We start from the raw sequence: 15,599 nt of genomic DNA on the forward strand, positions 1-15,599 counted from the left end.
TATTAACACAGCTCCCTAATTCATCTTCTGCCATTTCTCTTTGTTTTACAACTCTTTATTTTATCAAATTAGTCTTCTTAAAGTCTTGTTATAACCGCATCACTCTCTTGCTCAAAAAATTTTTTAATGGATCTTACTGCCTATATAAATTAGCTGGGAATTGTGATTTTTCAAAATAAAAAGCCTTACTTTTTTCAAGCTTATCTCCTACTACATAAATCCTTCACAAGCACCAGACAAACAAGAGTCCTGGTTACATCTCAAAAATACTTGATGTTAAAAAAATAAATAAATACTGGGTGCTTTTTTGACTCTTCACCTCTACTTCCTCTGTCTAGGTTTCCTCCTTTTCCACTGCCACCACTTAAATGTTATCAGTTTTTCAAGTCTCAATTCAAATAATATCTTTCCATGAAGTCCTTCCTTATCACACAACTGGATGTGCTTTCTTTCTCCTCTGAATCTTTATAGAATTTAATATTTTTTTGCACATGTCACATTCTGCCTCTGTATTATAATTACCTGTATACTCTTGATTCAATCTCAAACAACAAAGGTTAATTAACCATCTACCATATGCCAAATACTAGGCACTTTTTTCAGGCACTAGAGACTCAACAATAAACAACACAAAACAAACAAACGAACAAAAACCCTTTTTCCTCTTAAAGTGTATATTTAAGATAACTAAGGACCTTGAACATACCATACATTAATTATATTTTCATGAGTGGCAAATTGTTTTGTATGTAGTAGGTGTTTAATGTCTGCTGAATTAAATTTGCTATCTCAGAACTCAGTAATCATTCTAAATTACATATGACCCTTGAATAATGTGCCAACTCTCCTAACACAGTTGAAAATCTGCATATAACTTCTGACTCTTCAAAAACTTAGCTACTGTGACTAGAAGTCTTATTGATAACAGAAACAGTCGATTAACACATATTTTGTATGTTATATGTGTTATATACTGTATTCTTATAATAAAGTAAGCTAAAAAAAGAAAGTATTAAGAAAATCATAAGGAATAGAAAATACATTTACAGTAATACAGTACATATCTGTTGAAAAAAAAATCATGTATAAGTGGACTAGTGCAGTTCAAACCCATGCTGTTCAAGGGCCAAATGTATTATGTAATTATTAAAATAAGGTTATTTTCCAGAATCTTGGACTTAAATTTGTTTATCAGCTCAATACTGCAAAACTCTCAACATAAAGCAAAGGCATTATGCAAGTGAACATTTATAAAGAAATTTTCCCACTCTTACCCCCATAAGCACGGGACTAGTAATCCTCTCCATATTCCCAGATGCTCCAGGTGATTGAGGGGATGTCATGATGGGAGACATATGTCCAGTGACTGATGGGTCTATTTCAGAATCGGCAAGTGGAATCTGGGGCGACCCAGGTGGGCGTCCCTGAACAGTGAGAGCTACATAGGAACCAGCTTGGGGTGGAGAGATGGAAGAAAGAGGAAAGAAAAGAAAATTAACATTGTAAAAAAGATTTTTTTATAGCATTTCACCACTTAGTCTTTGACAGGTCTAGAAGATCCAATTTCATGTGAGTTTCATCATCTGCTAACCATTTCTCCACATAAAAAGAATCCAATCTGTTTTTTTCTCTTTTATAACTCCTCTTAAGATCTAAAACAACAAAGCTATTTTTAGATAGCAAATTACTACTCATAAGATCAGATATTATTTAAAAGTAAATAAAATTTATAACTCCTATTTTTTTTTAATTAGAGAAGAGTGAGTTAATATCAACCATCTGCTAATGGCTATGTTTAATTAATTTCTTAAATGCAAATTTGAAAAATCATATTTAAGATGATATTAATTAGGCAGAGTTTAATTTTCTGGAATATAAAAATGCAATTTTAAATTAACTTTGCAAAATAAATTTGACAAAATATATCCCATAAAAACCAAGGGAAAAAACCACAATAATTAAATAGTGAGTTTTAATTTTAAAAATATGGAAAAGACAGAAATTCACTAGATATATTATGGGGGAAAAAAAACTATAGAAAGCAAAATTAACCATAAACAGAAAGACTTAACAAAAGACATTCATTATTTATTTAGCATCAAGAAGAAATGGCACTTTCCAAATAAAGAATTTCTTTCAGTAACTGACTTGTAAATGACAAAAAATCTTTCTCTTAGAACTTTAAGTGTATTTTACACTTTTAAATGTATTTCACACTTTTTCCCCAATTTAACCCATTTCACAATGTTTGAGGTTCTAAAAACTTTTTTCTTTTTATACTTAATGGTCGCAAATGCTATGATTTGGGGGGATTTTAAGTATATACCCTTTTTAAGGTTATTTCTCAGAAAGTCATCTATTATATCTTATTTACTTAAATATGAGGTTGCCTAAAATAGCTTCCTACTTCTTCTCTTCTTTTCTGTTTTTAAACTGCTTTGATTTGAAATCACTTTTGTTATGTCTAGAATATGCATTAAGGAGTAGAATACAAGGAAGCTCTATTACAAGTATAGAACACAGGCTTTAGCCATTTCAAATTTCTATCTGTTTTGGATATTCAGAGTGTTTTATGCTTACCTTAAATTTTTAGCTAGGTTCTCATTAATGGATAAGTAATCTATTGCTATAGTCCTAGGATTTAATATTTTAAGTGAAATTTATATTAGAATGAGTAACATATATAATCTAAAAAGCTAAAGAAATAATCTTGCTTTTTACATTCTGTAACAATTAGTTATCAGGCATATATTTATTATCATAAACCATCATATTTATGTAGCACATAAAATTTATAAATCATAATCTTATTAAATTTATTTAAGTATCTAATTTTGGGAATCTAATTTTGATCATCACATTTAAAAAAATATATACTAAAGTTAAGAAGTATGGTCAAAGTGACCATTTAGAGCACTGGTACTCCAATAAAAAGGTAAAGGAATTCATGGGCTGCTTTACTTAATAGTAAGAAGGCTAAGAAGGAATTCAGTTGACTGAATTTATTCTAAAGATGTCCATTCAATGAAAAGAAATAGGATTAAATAAAACTATAGTGTTTCTGCTTAGACACAAACAACCATCCCTTATTTCTAGTCTACTTTACTATGGTATAGTGTGATACAGATTATAAACTCTTAACCTTGGAGATTTCCAAGAGATCGCTACCTTAGATTTAATCATTTACTTATCTAAGGGAAAGTGACTACATTAGATGGTTTTTAAAGTTCTATTTCAGTTCATACAGACCACTGTGTCCAATTTTCAATCTCCTCTCTCTCAGGTGACTCATACATTTCTTTGAAACATACTTTCAATATTACCAAGAATGGCAAGTATATTATAATCAACCACATATCTGAAGTTGACAGAAGATAGTTACTTAAGTTAAGAATTTTCACCTAAGACTTTCCTTTAATGCAGGGGTCAGCAAACTCTAGCCAAGGGGTTTTGGCCCACAGACTGTTTTGGCAAGTAAAATTTTATTGTAACACAGACACACCCATTTATTTACATATTATCTATGGCTGCTTTTGAGCTATAATGACAGAGTCAATTAGTAAACCATATGGCCCACAAAGCCTAAAACATTTACTATCCGGTCCATTACAGAAAATGTTTGCTGATCCTTGCTTTGAGGGTTTCAGAAAACAACTAAAACATTCACCTACATTTGATTAGCTTCACCACCTCCAAATGATTTGAATGAGTCACCAATGTTCCATTCACCTATAAGAAAATAGTGTGTATCAGATAAATTCTATTGAGAAAATGGCTAAACTAACTTCAGGAATTATTATACATAACATAACCAATTGTAATATAGTAAACAGGGCTACGTATTTATTAAAATATGTATATATTTGGTCTAATATTAATTTTTGCCACTATTCTATAAGGTATACTCAACAACAAAATGAGCCTGAACACAAAACAAGGCCTTGATTTAAAGGGCACTAAAATGTATTCGCCATGATAGATGACAAAACATATCATGCAACAGGTTTACAAAACCTTCATAATGAAGAGCCCTTGCAATAGAAAATATCTCTTTGCTTTTATGATTTGTCAAAAGCATAATACATTTTTAAAGATAAAAAAATAAGCAATATTTCCAAAATAACATCAACTTACTTTTAATTTTCCAATCATGACCTAATCTTTACAAAGAAAATTAATTTTCAGACAGGCTAGGAAATGTTAGGAAAACATGTAGGAAATGTTATCCAAAGTCTCCACTAAACAATACAAATTAAGGTAAAAATATTGAACATGGATATAACATTATTTGTTCTCTGATAAAAGTAATACTTATTTTCACAAGTTCAAATGTATCAGTGTATAAAATAGAAGTAAAAGTATACTCATCACGCCCACCAGAGATGATAACTGTTAACCATGATGTTTAATCTTTGAGACACTATTTTAGTATGCACACACCACAGACACATACATATGCATATATATTATAACTGTCTTTTTTTCTGCAAATAAGTACTTTTTATTGTATTGTGGATATCTTTCATTACAGGTACGTATAGACCTAATATATTCTTTTTCAAAGCTGCAGATAAAACATTTATGCATATTTTGGTTGTTTACAAGTTTTCAATATGATAAAGCTGAAATGAATTTCCCTATACATATACCACTTCACATTTGTACATTAACTTCCTTAGGTATGTTCCTAAAAGCAAAATTGCTAGTCAAAGGTTAGACACTTAAAGTATATAATTTTTGATACATATTCACAAATTTCCATCAAAACAGATTTTACCTAATTTATACTCACAACAACCTATGAGAGTAGCCATTTTATCATACCCAAACTATGCCTAATGTATATTATCAATTTTTAAAATTTCTGAAAACCAAATATATTTCACATTTAAGTTATCAGTGAGGTTGAACATATCCTTATTATTTATTTCAATTACTGTGGAGAATTGCCTGATAGAATTCTTTGCCCGTTTTTCTATTAGACTGTTTTTATTCTTTTCCCAATAATTGAAAAGTGTTATTAAAGTGCTCTTTACAATTAAGAATATACTTTGTAATACATTTCAAATTTTTTTCCCAGATTGTTCTTTGTAAGTATGTTTATGGTGTCTTTTCCTGTATAGTAATTTGATTTTAAGTAATCAAATTAGTCAACTGTCTCAAAAGTAATTACTGACGAATCCGTTCTTTCATTACTGATCGCAATTCAAGAATTCAAAGCCTGTTTCTGGACTCTCTATTATGTTCCACTGATAGGTTTATGTCTAGACTAGAGTCACTTGTTTTAAATTAATCCACATTATCTCATCTCACACATATCCACATAAAAAACACTTTTTTCTTTAGCTAATCTTATACCTTTGTAAAGTTATTATTCAATCATCTGACAAGTAATGGCACAATTCTCCAATTCTACCAGTATATTCTGATGAAAACTTCTTGCTAACAAATTAATATGGAGACAAATAATGTTCACAACTGTGAGCTACTCTTCTATACAAGAATATAATATGACTTCACTTATTCAAGCCTTTTACTTTGCCTTTTAGTGAAGGGTAATATTAATTTTAAAATAAAAGAAATATGTTTTTATAATCTATGAATCCATCATATGTGATTTGCTGCTTTTTATAAAAATCCAAGTAAAAAAAAAATTAAAATATGGCTAATATACGCTTATTAAAAATTCCACCATAAAGTCCATAATAGTCTTTTCCTTACCTTGATAATTCGATCACCGGTCTGTACTCCAGCCCGCATGGCTGCTCCATCTGTAAGAGAAATTAATTATTTAAAATGTAATTCATTTGCAATTACTGATAATCTTCTTGAAAAGCAGTATAACAGAGTAGTTAAGAACATGGGCTGTAAAGTCAGACAGACTTAGGTTCAAATACTGCCCCCTTTCACTTAGTAATTGTGTGACTTCGGACTAATTTTATGCTTTTTTACCTTAAGCCTCAATATCACTTATGAAATGGGGATAAAAAATATCTACCTCAAATTACAGCACCCAAAACATAAAGAAAATATTCAATTTATGGTAATAGCAGTAGAAGATATTATTGTTGTTTTGGGTAAAGCATGCATTTTTGACCCTATGTGCTTAATCTGTCTCTACTAAAATAACTTTGGTGCCATGAACAAATAATCCACAAACTTCTGTAAGTGCTGATGCATAACGAAAGTATCATGACCTAAGAATCATACCTTTCTAAAACTATATAAGAACTATTTTCTTTCTATAAAGTATAAAGAAATTCAACTGGGATAAATTCATGCCTAAAATTATGACAGGAAAGACAAATCTAGCACAGCAGGCCATATGGCCTGCTATGCATATGATTATTTTATTCTGGGCAACAGATATTATTTAAGCTTTTCTATTTTATTGTTTGCTCCCTAATGACAAGACTGTTTTAAAAAATGCCTTGCCTTCTTTGACAGACTGTACGAAGACTGGATTGTCTCCACTGACCGTCAGCCCAAATCCATTGTCATCCTTCTGGATGATCACGCAACGCTGAACAAGACCTGCAAAAGTACCATAGGGTAAAGAGAGAAGAGAAAAACGAAGAGAAAAAAAGACAATAATTACATATTAGTAATGAACTCTATTCTTTCTGGAGAAACATAAGGTAGCACATGAAACCCATATATAAAATAAGAAAACTAACCCCGTGAACAAAACAAACACAAGAACACCACGAAGTCATATATATTGGTTTCTCACTGGAAAGGTAGAGTAGAATTGCTCCAAGATAAAAAATAGCTATGGCAAAACTGAAAAAGATGAAGTATTAGAAAGGAGACAGAAGGAAAGCCCATTCATATCTATGTTATTTATCTGTAATATAAAATCCTCCCTATCCTGTGGTTTTGGTGCTCTAATTGGTGTTTTAACTTCCCCCACCCCCCAAAAAAACATTTTGGGACATTAGGCTAGAAGCAGCCTAATGTGAAATCCAATCTTACTCTCAGGAAATTATAGTCAGGAAAACACACTACATATCAAGAAAGGAGATGCTTGCAGAGCACCTACAGCACTTTTCCCAAAAAGGAGAGAAAAGGAAAAAGTTCAAAAGGAAGAAAGACTGTGGCTCACAGAAAAATAAACAGAAAGAAGAAAAAGAATAAAAGACAAAGAAAGAATCTGTGAGTTCGACCATTCCTTTTATCTCTTTCATATACTGACCTGATTCCTACAGGAGAATGTTTTCCTTCTAGTTAAACAGCAAACGAAAATTGTCAAGGCAAGGTAAAGAGAATGAGGACCACAATCTAGGGAATAGGGATGTCCCATAAAGAAGAACCCTGATTAGTACCCAACTGTTTTATCCATCAGAACCAAAGATTTAATACATACCTTCAGGTTTGCAGAAAATAAGCATTTCACTAAAACTCAATATATAAAACATATAAAATAACACATATAGTATATATAATAATTAGAAAATAAAAAAATCTTCAAAATAAAGTTTATAGAGTCATGACTTTTTAAATAAGTCTAATGTATAAAACAAAGGATATGTTACAGATTGCATATCTTTACATAGATTTATACACATGTATCTCTTGCTGTTAATGAAACGTCACAAGTATGTGAGCCTACTAGAAGTGAAAGACTGAAATAACTGGATCCCAGAATGAAAAATATGAACCTTGAATTTTAACTCATAACCCTACACAAAAATTAACTTAGAGCAGATCATGTTCTAAACATAAAGCTAAAACTTTCATAAGAAAATATAGGAGAAAATCTTCAAGACCTTAGGGTAGGCAGAGATCATTTAGGATGCAAAATGCATCAACTATGAAAGAAAACAGTAAATTGAACTCAAAATTTAAAACATCTGCTCTTCTAAAAGATATTAAGAAATGAAAGGCAAGTCGCAGACTGGGAGAAAATACAAATATCTGATAAAGTATTTATATCTAAATTACATTTTTTAAAAACTCTACAATTCAAAAATGCAAAACATATTTTAAAAGGCACAAAAGATTTGAATAAACACATCTCAAAGAAAGATAAGCACATGCAAAGGTGCTCAACATCTACAGTTGTCAGGAAAATGCAAATTAAAACTACAATGAGATATCACTATTCACTCACTGGAATGGCTAAGAAAAGACTGAAAAGACCAAATGATGACACAAATGTGGAAAAACTGGAACACTCACAGATTGCTGGCGGAAGTGTAAAATGGTACACTTTGAAAAATAATTTGGAAATTTCTTTGAAAGGTGAGCATACATTTATTTACGTAAGACCCAAATATTTCACTCCCAAAAGAAATGAAAACTCATGTCCACATAAAGACTGGCAGACAAATGTTCATAGCAGTTTTTAGTTCATAAAAGCCAAAGACTAGAAACAACTCAAATATCCATCAAAAGAATGGCTAAACAAATGTTCTATCAATTACAATAAAATACTACTTAGCAAGAAAAAAACAAAAAAAACCAGGAACTACTCATATATGAATGAATCACAAAAACATGCTAAGCAAAAGATGGCAGATACAAAAGAGTACACACACTATATGATCCCAATGTAAAGCAGACAAAACTAAACTACAGTAACGAAAAGCAGATTAGTGGTTGTCTAGGGGTAGGGTGGGGAGAATGATTGCAAAGAAACATGAAGGAACTTTCTGCAGTGATGGAAATGTCCTGTATCTTAATTAAGGTAATGGTTACACAAATATACTCATTTGTCAAAACTGATCAAACTGCATACTTAAAAACAAGTGCATCTTATTTTATGTAAACTGTATCTCAAGAAAGTCAATTTTCAACATTAAAAAAATGTGTAACCCCTCAACTCAAGAGACTACTGAATACTAAATAGCATTTGAATTCATCACTCCCACGCAAGAGTAAATTGTAATGGAGGGAGAGGAAACATGATCCATCAGAATTCAGCCCTTTTCCTTTGTTTAATGTTGCTTCCTTCAAGTAATTAGGAAAAACTATATATAGAAATGGTGTAAATACATAAAAATGAAGAAAAGCAGCATTCTTTATAAATTTCTAAAACATAATGTAATATATGAACCAGAGAACCTCAAAATATTTTACAGGAATCTTTTAAAAATCCATGCCTGATTTTGGAAACATAAACATCTGATAACTTCCCTTACACTTATTTGAAATTTCTAAATGAATTATGTATTGTGGCTTTAAAAATAAAAATTAAGACAACTACAACACTGAATATATATATATTTTTTATATGACATCTATCCTTCCCAGTTCTCCCAAGAGCTGAAAATCAGCAAATTAAGGGTTTCTAATACTGGTGTTTGTTGTGCTTAAGCCTCCGGGATTCTTACATAGACTTTCTTCAGGTCCCTGTAGAGAATGGGGTGCTTATAAAAAGTAAGGAAGAGTAATAAGGGTTAAGAGTTTGCTGTGTCTGTTTATTTCACTTTAATATAATGAACATAAAGTAATTAGCTTAAGCCTGGCAAATAATAAAGGCTCATAAATGTTAAGTATCATTTTATTATGATTGGGCATCGGCTGCCCTTGGAGTTTCCTAATCAGAAATATAATTACTCATCTATCAATGCCATCAATTAAAAACAATTTTGCATTAACAATCTCCTATGCTCTTTAAAAGGATCAATCCTCATTTATGTCTTTACCTAAATTTTAAGACAAGCAAATTAGTTTTAAATGGGGAAGGCTGAGAGATGGAAACTTTAACAGAGCCGAATTCTTCTGATAGGTAACTTTAGGAAGATGAGATATAACAAGAAAGCCTCAAAAACAAATCACCTCCTCTTGTAAGCTTTTCTGAATATTCAGAATGAGTTAGGTGTACCCTTATAGCCTCCCACTGCAACCTTTAGTTACTCCATAGTATCATTTGATTTATATTTGTTATCTTCTCATAAGATTATATGTTTCAAGAATACAGGGGCTCTTTCTTGTTTACAATCTTATATTAGAACCTGACATATGTTCTGGTATAGAAAAACTTTTTTTTAACTGCTAATAAATTAATGAAAATTGAAAAAGTAGGAGTCTAGAATGGAATATCAGAAAGGGAGGTGATCTGAGAGGAAAAAAAAATACTACCACAAATACTCAATTTTAGCAAATATGCCTAGGGTCCTAACAGACTGCTAAGGATTGAGTAAATATATTAGGATTCCCTCAAAATACTGCAAACCTGTTTTCTCCAATTCAAAACTGCTCTGCCTGATACATCAAAAGGAGATGAAGAACAAAGTTGATAAAGAGGAAAAGGAGAAAGTTACGTGCACATCCTACTCATTTTTCTCCTCTCCCCAACCCCACATATTGTCCTTTTATTATTATTCCATCTACTAATCTGAGAATCTGATATAGTTTAACATATAAGAATTACTAGACCAATACAAAAAGAAAACATACCTTACATATATAGCCAACTCAGAATCTGTGGAATTCAAATTAATGGTACTATTCTGTCCTATGAACCTATGCCATCTGTATAAACTTAGGTAATTAACTGAAAACTAAGTTGTCATACCATTCAAAACTCAGAAATCCAGTCTCTCAAATGTTTAGATCTATTATGGCCCTTCACATTCAAAATCAAATAAAATGTTTTTCTTTTTCCTTGAGAATAACGTTTTACTTGTACACCAGCTGTTTTAACCTGCCACACAGAATAAATTCTACTCTTCTCACCCTTAACACTGAAACCACCAATACTGATTAAAGTATATCTTTGAAATGTCCTTTCTCACACACACACACATACACAAAATCCACTTCTTTGTTGCAGCAAATTTGTACTGAGCATCTGTCTACTAGTTATTTACACGAAGTCTGTAGATGTGAGGAATACAAAACTATAAGAAGTCTTTGCTCTCATAGAACTTAAAATCTTGGCAGGGAAGGACAATAGAGAAACAAAAAGGGAAACAATTACAATGTCCTATAAAGAATTAAAAATATCGTATAGCTAACACGCCCTATATATTATAAAAGAAGGGAAAGATAAAAGTAGACTCCTAGCTCCAAAACAACCATTTTCAAATTTCACTTTTTACTTTTTCTGTTTTTCACAACCATATAATCCATGGTTTGCTGTCTGGTATAAATATTATTAATTATAATTACCATACAAATGTGTATCGCTCAATATGAGTTTTTATAAGGTCATGAAGTCACTTTAATATGAACTACATTTAAGCACTTTTATGAAGACAGGCAGAGAAAGTATTCAACAAGTAAGATAAAGATAAGGCTTAACTTTCTTGAAACTTAGTCAGAGTAATACATCTTCATTTTCAATGTTCTTGGTGCCATATTTTTAAGTACATATGGAATATCGGTAAACTAGTGTATATCTCTATACTATACTTGCCAAAACGTATTACAATTCTTTCTTTCGTAGTAGACTGTGAACTTCCAAAAAGCAAGTCTCCTGTTATCTTTGTACCCTTACTCTTATCATAGTGCCTACCATATAATAGGTGCTCAATGAATATTTACTAAGTAAACTTGAATTTATTTTACACAAAATTTTTATATAATTCAAATATATCATATTCACTTTTTAAGAAAAAGTAAAATCATAGCCCTGAAAACTATGCAACGCAGACAAATATTTCTGTAAAGACACTCACTAACTTCTGCCCTGGCTAAATTCTAAAAAATAATTTGATTCCCCTCTACCCTAAAATAACTCTTCTAGTTACAAACACATTTTTCTTTATTTCCTGTTTTTTAAGGATCATGATATTTCACCCAGAAGCTGATAAAAAATATTAGGCTTCATACCATCAGTGAAATAAAGATGTTAAATTTTATTTTCTCTTTCTAACAAAGGACTTTTTTTTAATACTGTTATAACGATGTGGTATTTGAAACCAATATAAAAAGACTGTTTTTCACTTAAAAGATAATTGCCAAGGATTGTATTTTGAAGGTGAAAAAAAAAAAATTAGGTCTTTGTAACAGAGTGGGGAAGTGAACAATTCATAAAAAGTTATTCTAAAAAAGGTGAGAAAGTTTCACTATAATACATTCCTGAGAACAGGCAATAACTATACTGTCAAATAGCAAATTAATGAAAATGTAGTGTTCAATATGTAAGCAACATGCAAACCTTCGATATTGCATTCACTTTAGTGAAAACATATTAGTCTTTCTTCATCTTTGATTTTATTACAGATCAAACTTTTTTAAGTCTCACCTCTTAAGAATTAGCTCAAGGGAAGGGTGTGGAGAAAGGCCATGTGTGACATCATAAAAATAGCTCATTTTTAAACTGCTGCCAGACATATATGTTTAATGAGTAAGATCTCAGATAATCGTTTGATTAAAAAGTTTCTTCATTCTAAATGCACAATGCTGTCAGCAGGCAAGAGGAGCCTTAAGTTCTAAGTATGCTGATTTTATTTTTTTGACTATTACCAACAGTCTCTTTTCAAAGTTACATTTTCCTCTACTATAAAATTTTTCAGAAGAAAAATCTAATTAAGATGAGTCAACATTTTATTCCATTAATTCTCTTTACTAAAACACTCATCTCAATCTCAACAATCACACATTTAAAAATTCAATGAAGTAAGCAGGGCTGGGCTTGTACTTGGATGGAAGACCACCTAGGAAGACCAGGTGCTGTAGGTGTAAAAAATTTAAAAAATAAGGGATTGTAATATGACAAGGTCCTTGCCATGCCTAAAAAAAATTTTTAAAAAAATTAAAAAAAAAAAATCCTCAATGAGTGACTCCAGTATGTCAAGCATTACGGGAGATACAAAGATGAATATAAGTAAAAATAACTATATACAAAGCAAGATGCCAAAGTTTAGGCAACAAAAGTAGCTGGGCAAATCTAGTAAAGCCCCACAAAGGATGGGGAGGACTCTAACAGGGAGTTATAGGAGGTAAACCTTTCAAAGACAATGGGAATGGCAAGAACAAAGCAAAAAAAACAAGTCATATTCAGGAAATGAAAATTTGGAGGAAAGTCTGGTACTTTTACATGAATAGTAGTAAATTAAGGTAGAATAGTAAATTGGAAACAAATTATGGCATATCTTAATAACTACTTGTATTTTCCTAGCAACTGGATGCCCAAATCTTTACTTTAGTAATGTTAATCCGACAGAATACAGAAGAATGAAGAATAGGAAGTGAATCAATGTGAAACTGAAGTGAAAGAAAGTTATGAGTCTATTAAAATAGTCTAATGAAATGATGAAAAACTAAACAAAGAAGTGAGGATGAAACCAAAAAGTGAGGGATGAAAAATAATGTGATGATAGAATCTATGAGACCTTGCAAATAGTTTACTATAGAGAACAAGGTAAAAGAAGTCAAAGATAACTTTAAGAAAGTAAGACTAGGTTAACAGAAGAATGACACTGCTATTATAAGAATCAGGAAAATCAAGAGGAAGATTGATTTCTAGCCATAGGAAACAGTGATGAATTCCAGACTGGTCATTCCGAATCTGAAGGACAGTTAGAGTAAAAGCATTCAGCAAATAGTTAAAAATATGGGAGAAATATCAGGGGTACAAACTTGGGTCATGCCTACATTTATAAGAGGAAAAAGCAATCAAGTAAAGACAAGACAAAATAATTACAAAGAGAAAAGAACCAGGTTGATATTATAGAAACCAAAGAAAGGGCATCATCATTGCCAAATGATTCAGAGGGAAGGTGAGAACTGAAGAAAAGTTAATAGATTTTTATGTAGGATTAATATGTGTGTTCAGAAGTCAAATTTCAAGAGGATAAGAAGAAGTGAATGATTTATAAGAACATTGAAAGTTCATGTTGTAGAATGTTCTTTGCAAAGCTGAAGAAGAAAACAGAATAATAACTTGGTGAAAGTAAAAATCAAACCGAGAACTTTTTATAGATATGAGAAGAAGAAAAAAATGTGAATTAAAAAAATATATACTCTGATGTATCCAAACTAGGATATTTCAAGTAATAACAGTTCACTTCTCTTATGGACTAAATGTTGTGTCCCCATCAAAATTCATATGCTGACTCCTAACCCACAATGTGATGGTATTTGGAGATGGGGTCCTTGGGAGGTAAGTATAGTTAGATGCAGTCATGAGAGTGCAGCTCTTACGATGGGATTAGTGTCCTTCTACAAAGAGTCACCAGAAAGCTACTTCTTTCTTTTCTTTTTCTTTCTCTTCTGTCTTTTCTTTCTTTTCCTTTCTTTCTATCTGTCTGTCTGTCTGTCTCCCTCCCTCTTTTCCTTCCTTCCTTCCTTTTTCTTTCCTTCCTTCCTTCCTTCTTTCCTTCCTTCCTTCCTTCCCTCCTCCCTTCCTTCCCTCCTCCTCCTCCTACTCCTCCTTCTTCTCCTTCTTCTTCTTCTTCTTCTTCTTCTCTCTCTCTCTCTCTTTCTCTCTCTCTACATATATATATCTATATAGATATATAGATAAGGCTAGAAGTATGAGATCAGGGTGCCAAGAATGATTGGATTATGGTGAGAGCTCTTCTCTTGACTTGCAAACAGCCACCTTCTTCCTTTGTTATCTCATGGTCTTTATATATATATATCTATATATATCTATATCTATCTATCTCTCTCTCTCTATATATATACCTTTAGCCTCCAAAACTGTGAGAAAATAAATTTCTGTTGTTTAAGCCAAGTCTCTTGTATTTCATAATAGCAGCAGATTAAGACAGCTTCAAAAAGGCATGGCTTATTTTCTCGTACATAATACTATTAGCCGGAATCTCTTCATGAAACTAAGAAGTTGTGAAGAAGTAATCTAACTCAAAATTCCCTTGCCAAATCTCTTATCTCCCCGCACACAAAAACACACACATACACAAAAACCCAACAAAATTTCTCCACTACAAATTAGTAAGAAAAATAGAAAATTAAGTAGCTTTAAAACTGAGAATCAGAGAATATGCCTGCATATGACCAACAGACTCCAAAAGGTACAGAGGGAAAAATAAGGGGATATAGAATAAATATTGACCCACTTTTCACTGGGCAGAAACTTAGAAGCCAATACAAAATAAATACTTGGTTTCCTTTTAAAATGAGCAAAGTAAATCTACCTAATAAAAAAAGCTATAAAAATCACTAAAAAGTTTAAAATAAATAATTTGTAAGTGAATAGCTGGCATTTGTGTTAATTATCTAGCTAATGAATTTTACTACAAAATAATATATAATCTTAAAAGTTAGATCACTTGTTAAGAGACCCTATACTAAAGCAATGTCACCATTTGCTATGACTCTACTCTCATATTCCTGTAGTTCCAAGCCTTCCTTGACTCCCTAGAGATGCTTTTTCACTCATGTTAACTGCACACGGTCTGAAGAAATCTATTTACACAGGTGATAAAATATACGTAATGTCAAAGAGATTTAAGTCAAAATGCTAAATAACTCTGTTCTGAGCAACTCATCCTTCTGATAAGTGCTTTTTGAGGACTCACGGCTCGGTTTCTTCAAAAAAAAAAAAAAAAGGCATTTCAAGGGTTCTCAAGAAACAAACACAGAAAAACCACACCTTATTTCTCCATTACCACTTAAAATGTTTCTATTACTACCTAGCCAATGGCATGTCTGAACTGTGTTTAATATTCCTATCACTGGAA

At 31.5% G+C, this 15,599-nt stretch overlaps 1 protein-coding gene across 1 annotated transcript in view; it reads right to left on the reverse strand.

Annotated features, from left to right (window-relative positions):
* The window catches only part of ARHGEF12 (Rho guanine nucleotide exchange factor 12), an 81,194-nt gene that overhangs the window by 60,714 nt on the left and 4,881 nt on the right, over nucleotides 1-15,599 (reverse strand). The window contains exons 4-7 of the mRNA XM_025044264.1: nucleotides 6,436-6,534; nucleotides 5,722-5,771; nucleotides 3,672-3,729; nucleotides 1,275-1,453 (exon numbers count right to left, since the gene is read on the reverse strand). Coding sequence (XP_024900032.1) covers nucleotides 1,275-1,453; nucleotides 3,672-3,729; nucleotides 5,722-5,760 — 276 coding nt within the window. The 5' untranslated portion in view covers nucleotides 5,761-5,771; nucleotides 6,436-6,534. The remainder of the gene's footprint in view (nucleotides 1-1,274; nucleotides 1,454-3,671; nucleotides 3,730-5,721; nucleotides 5,772-6,435; nucleotides 6,535-15,599) is intronic.

Source organism: Pteropus alecto, unplaced genomic scaffold (genome assembly GCF_000325575.1).
Source record: "Pteropus alecto unplaced genomic scaffold, ASM32557v1 scaffold483, whole genome shotgun sequence".
NCBI lineage: Eukaryota > Metazoa > Chordata > Mammalia > Chiroptera > Pteropodidae > Pteropus > Pteropus alecto.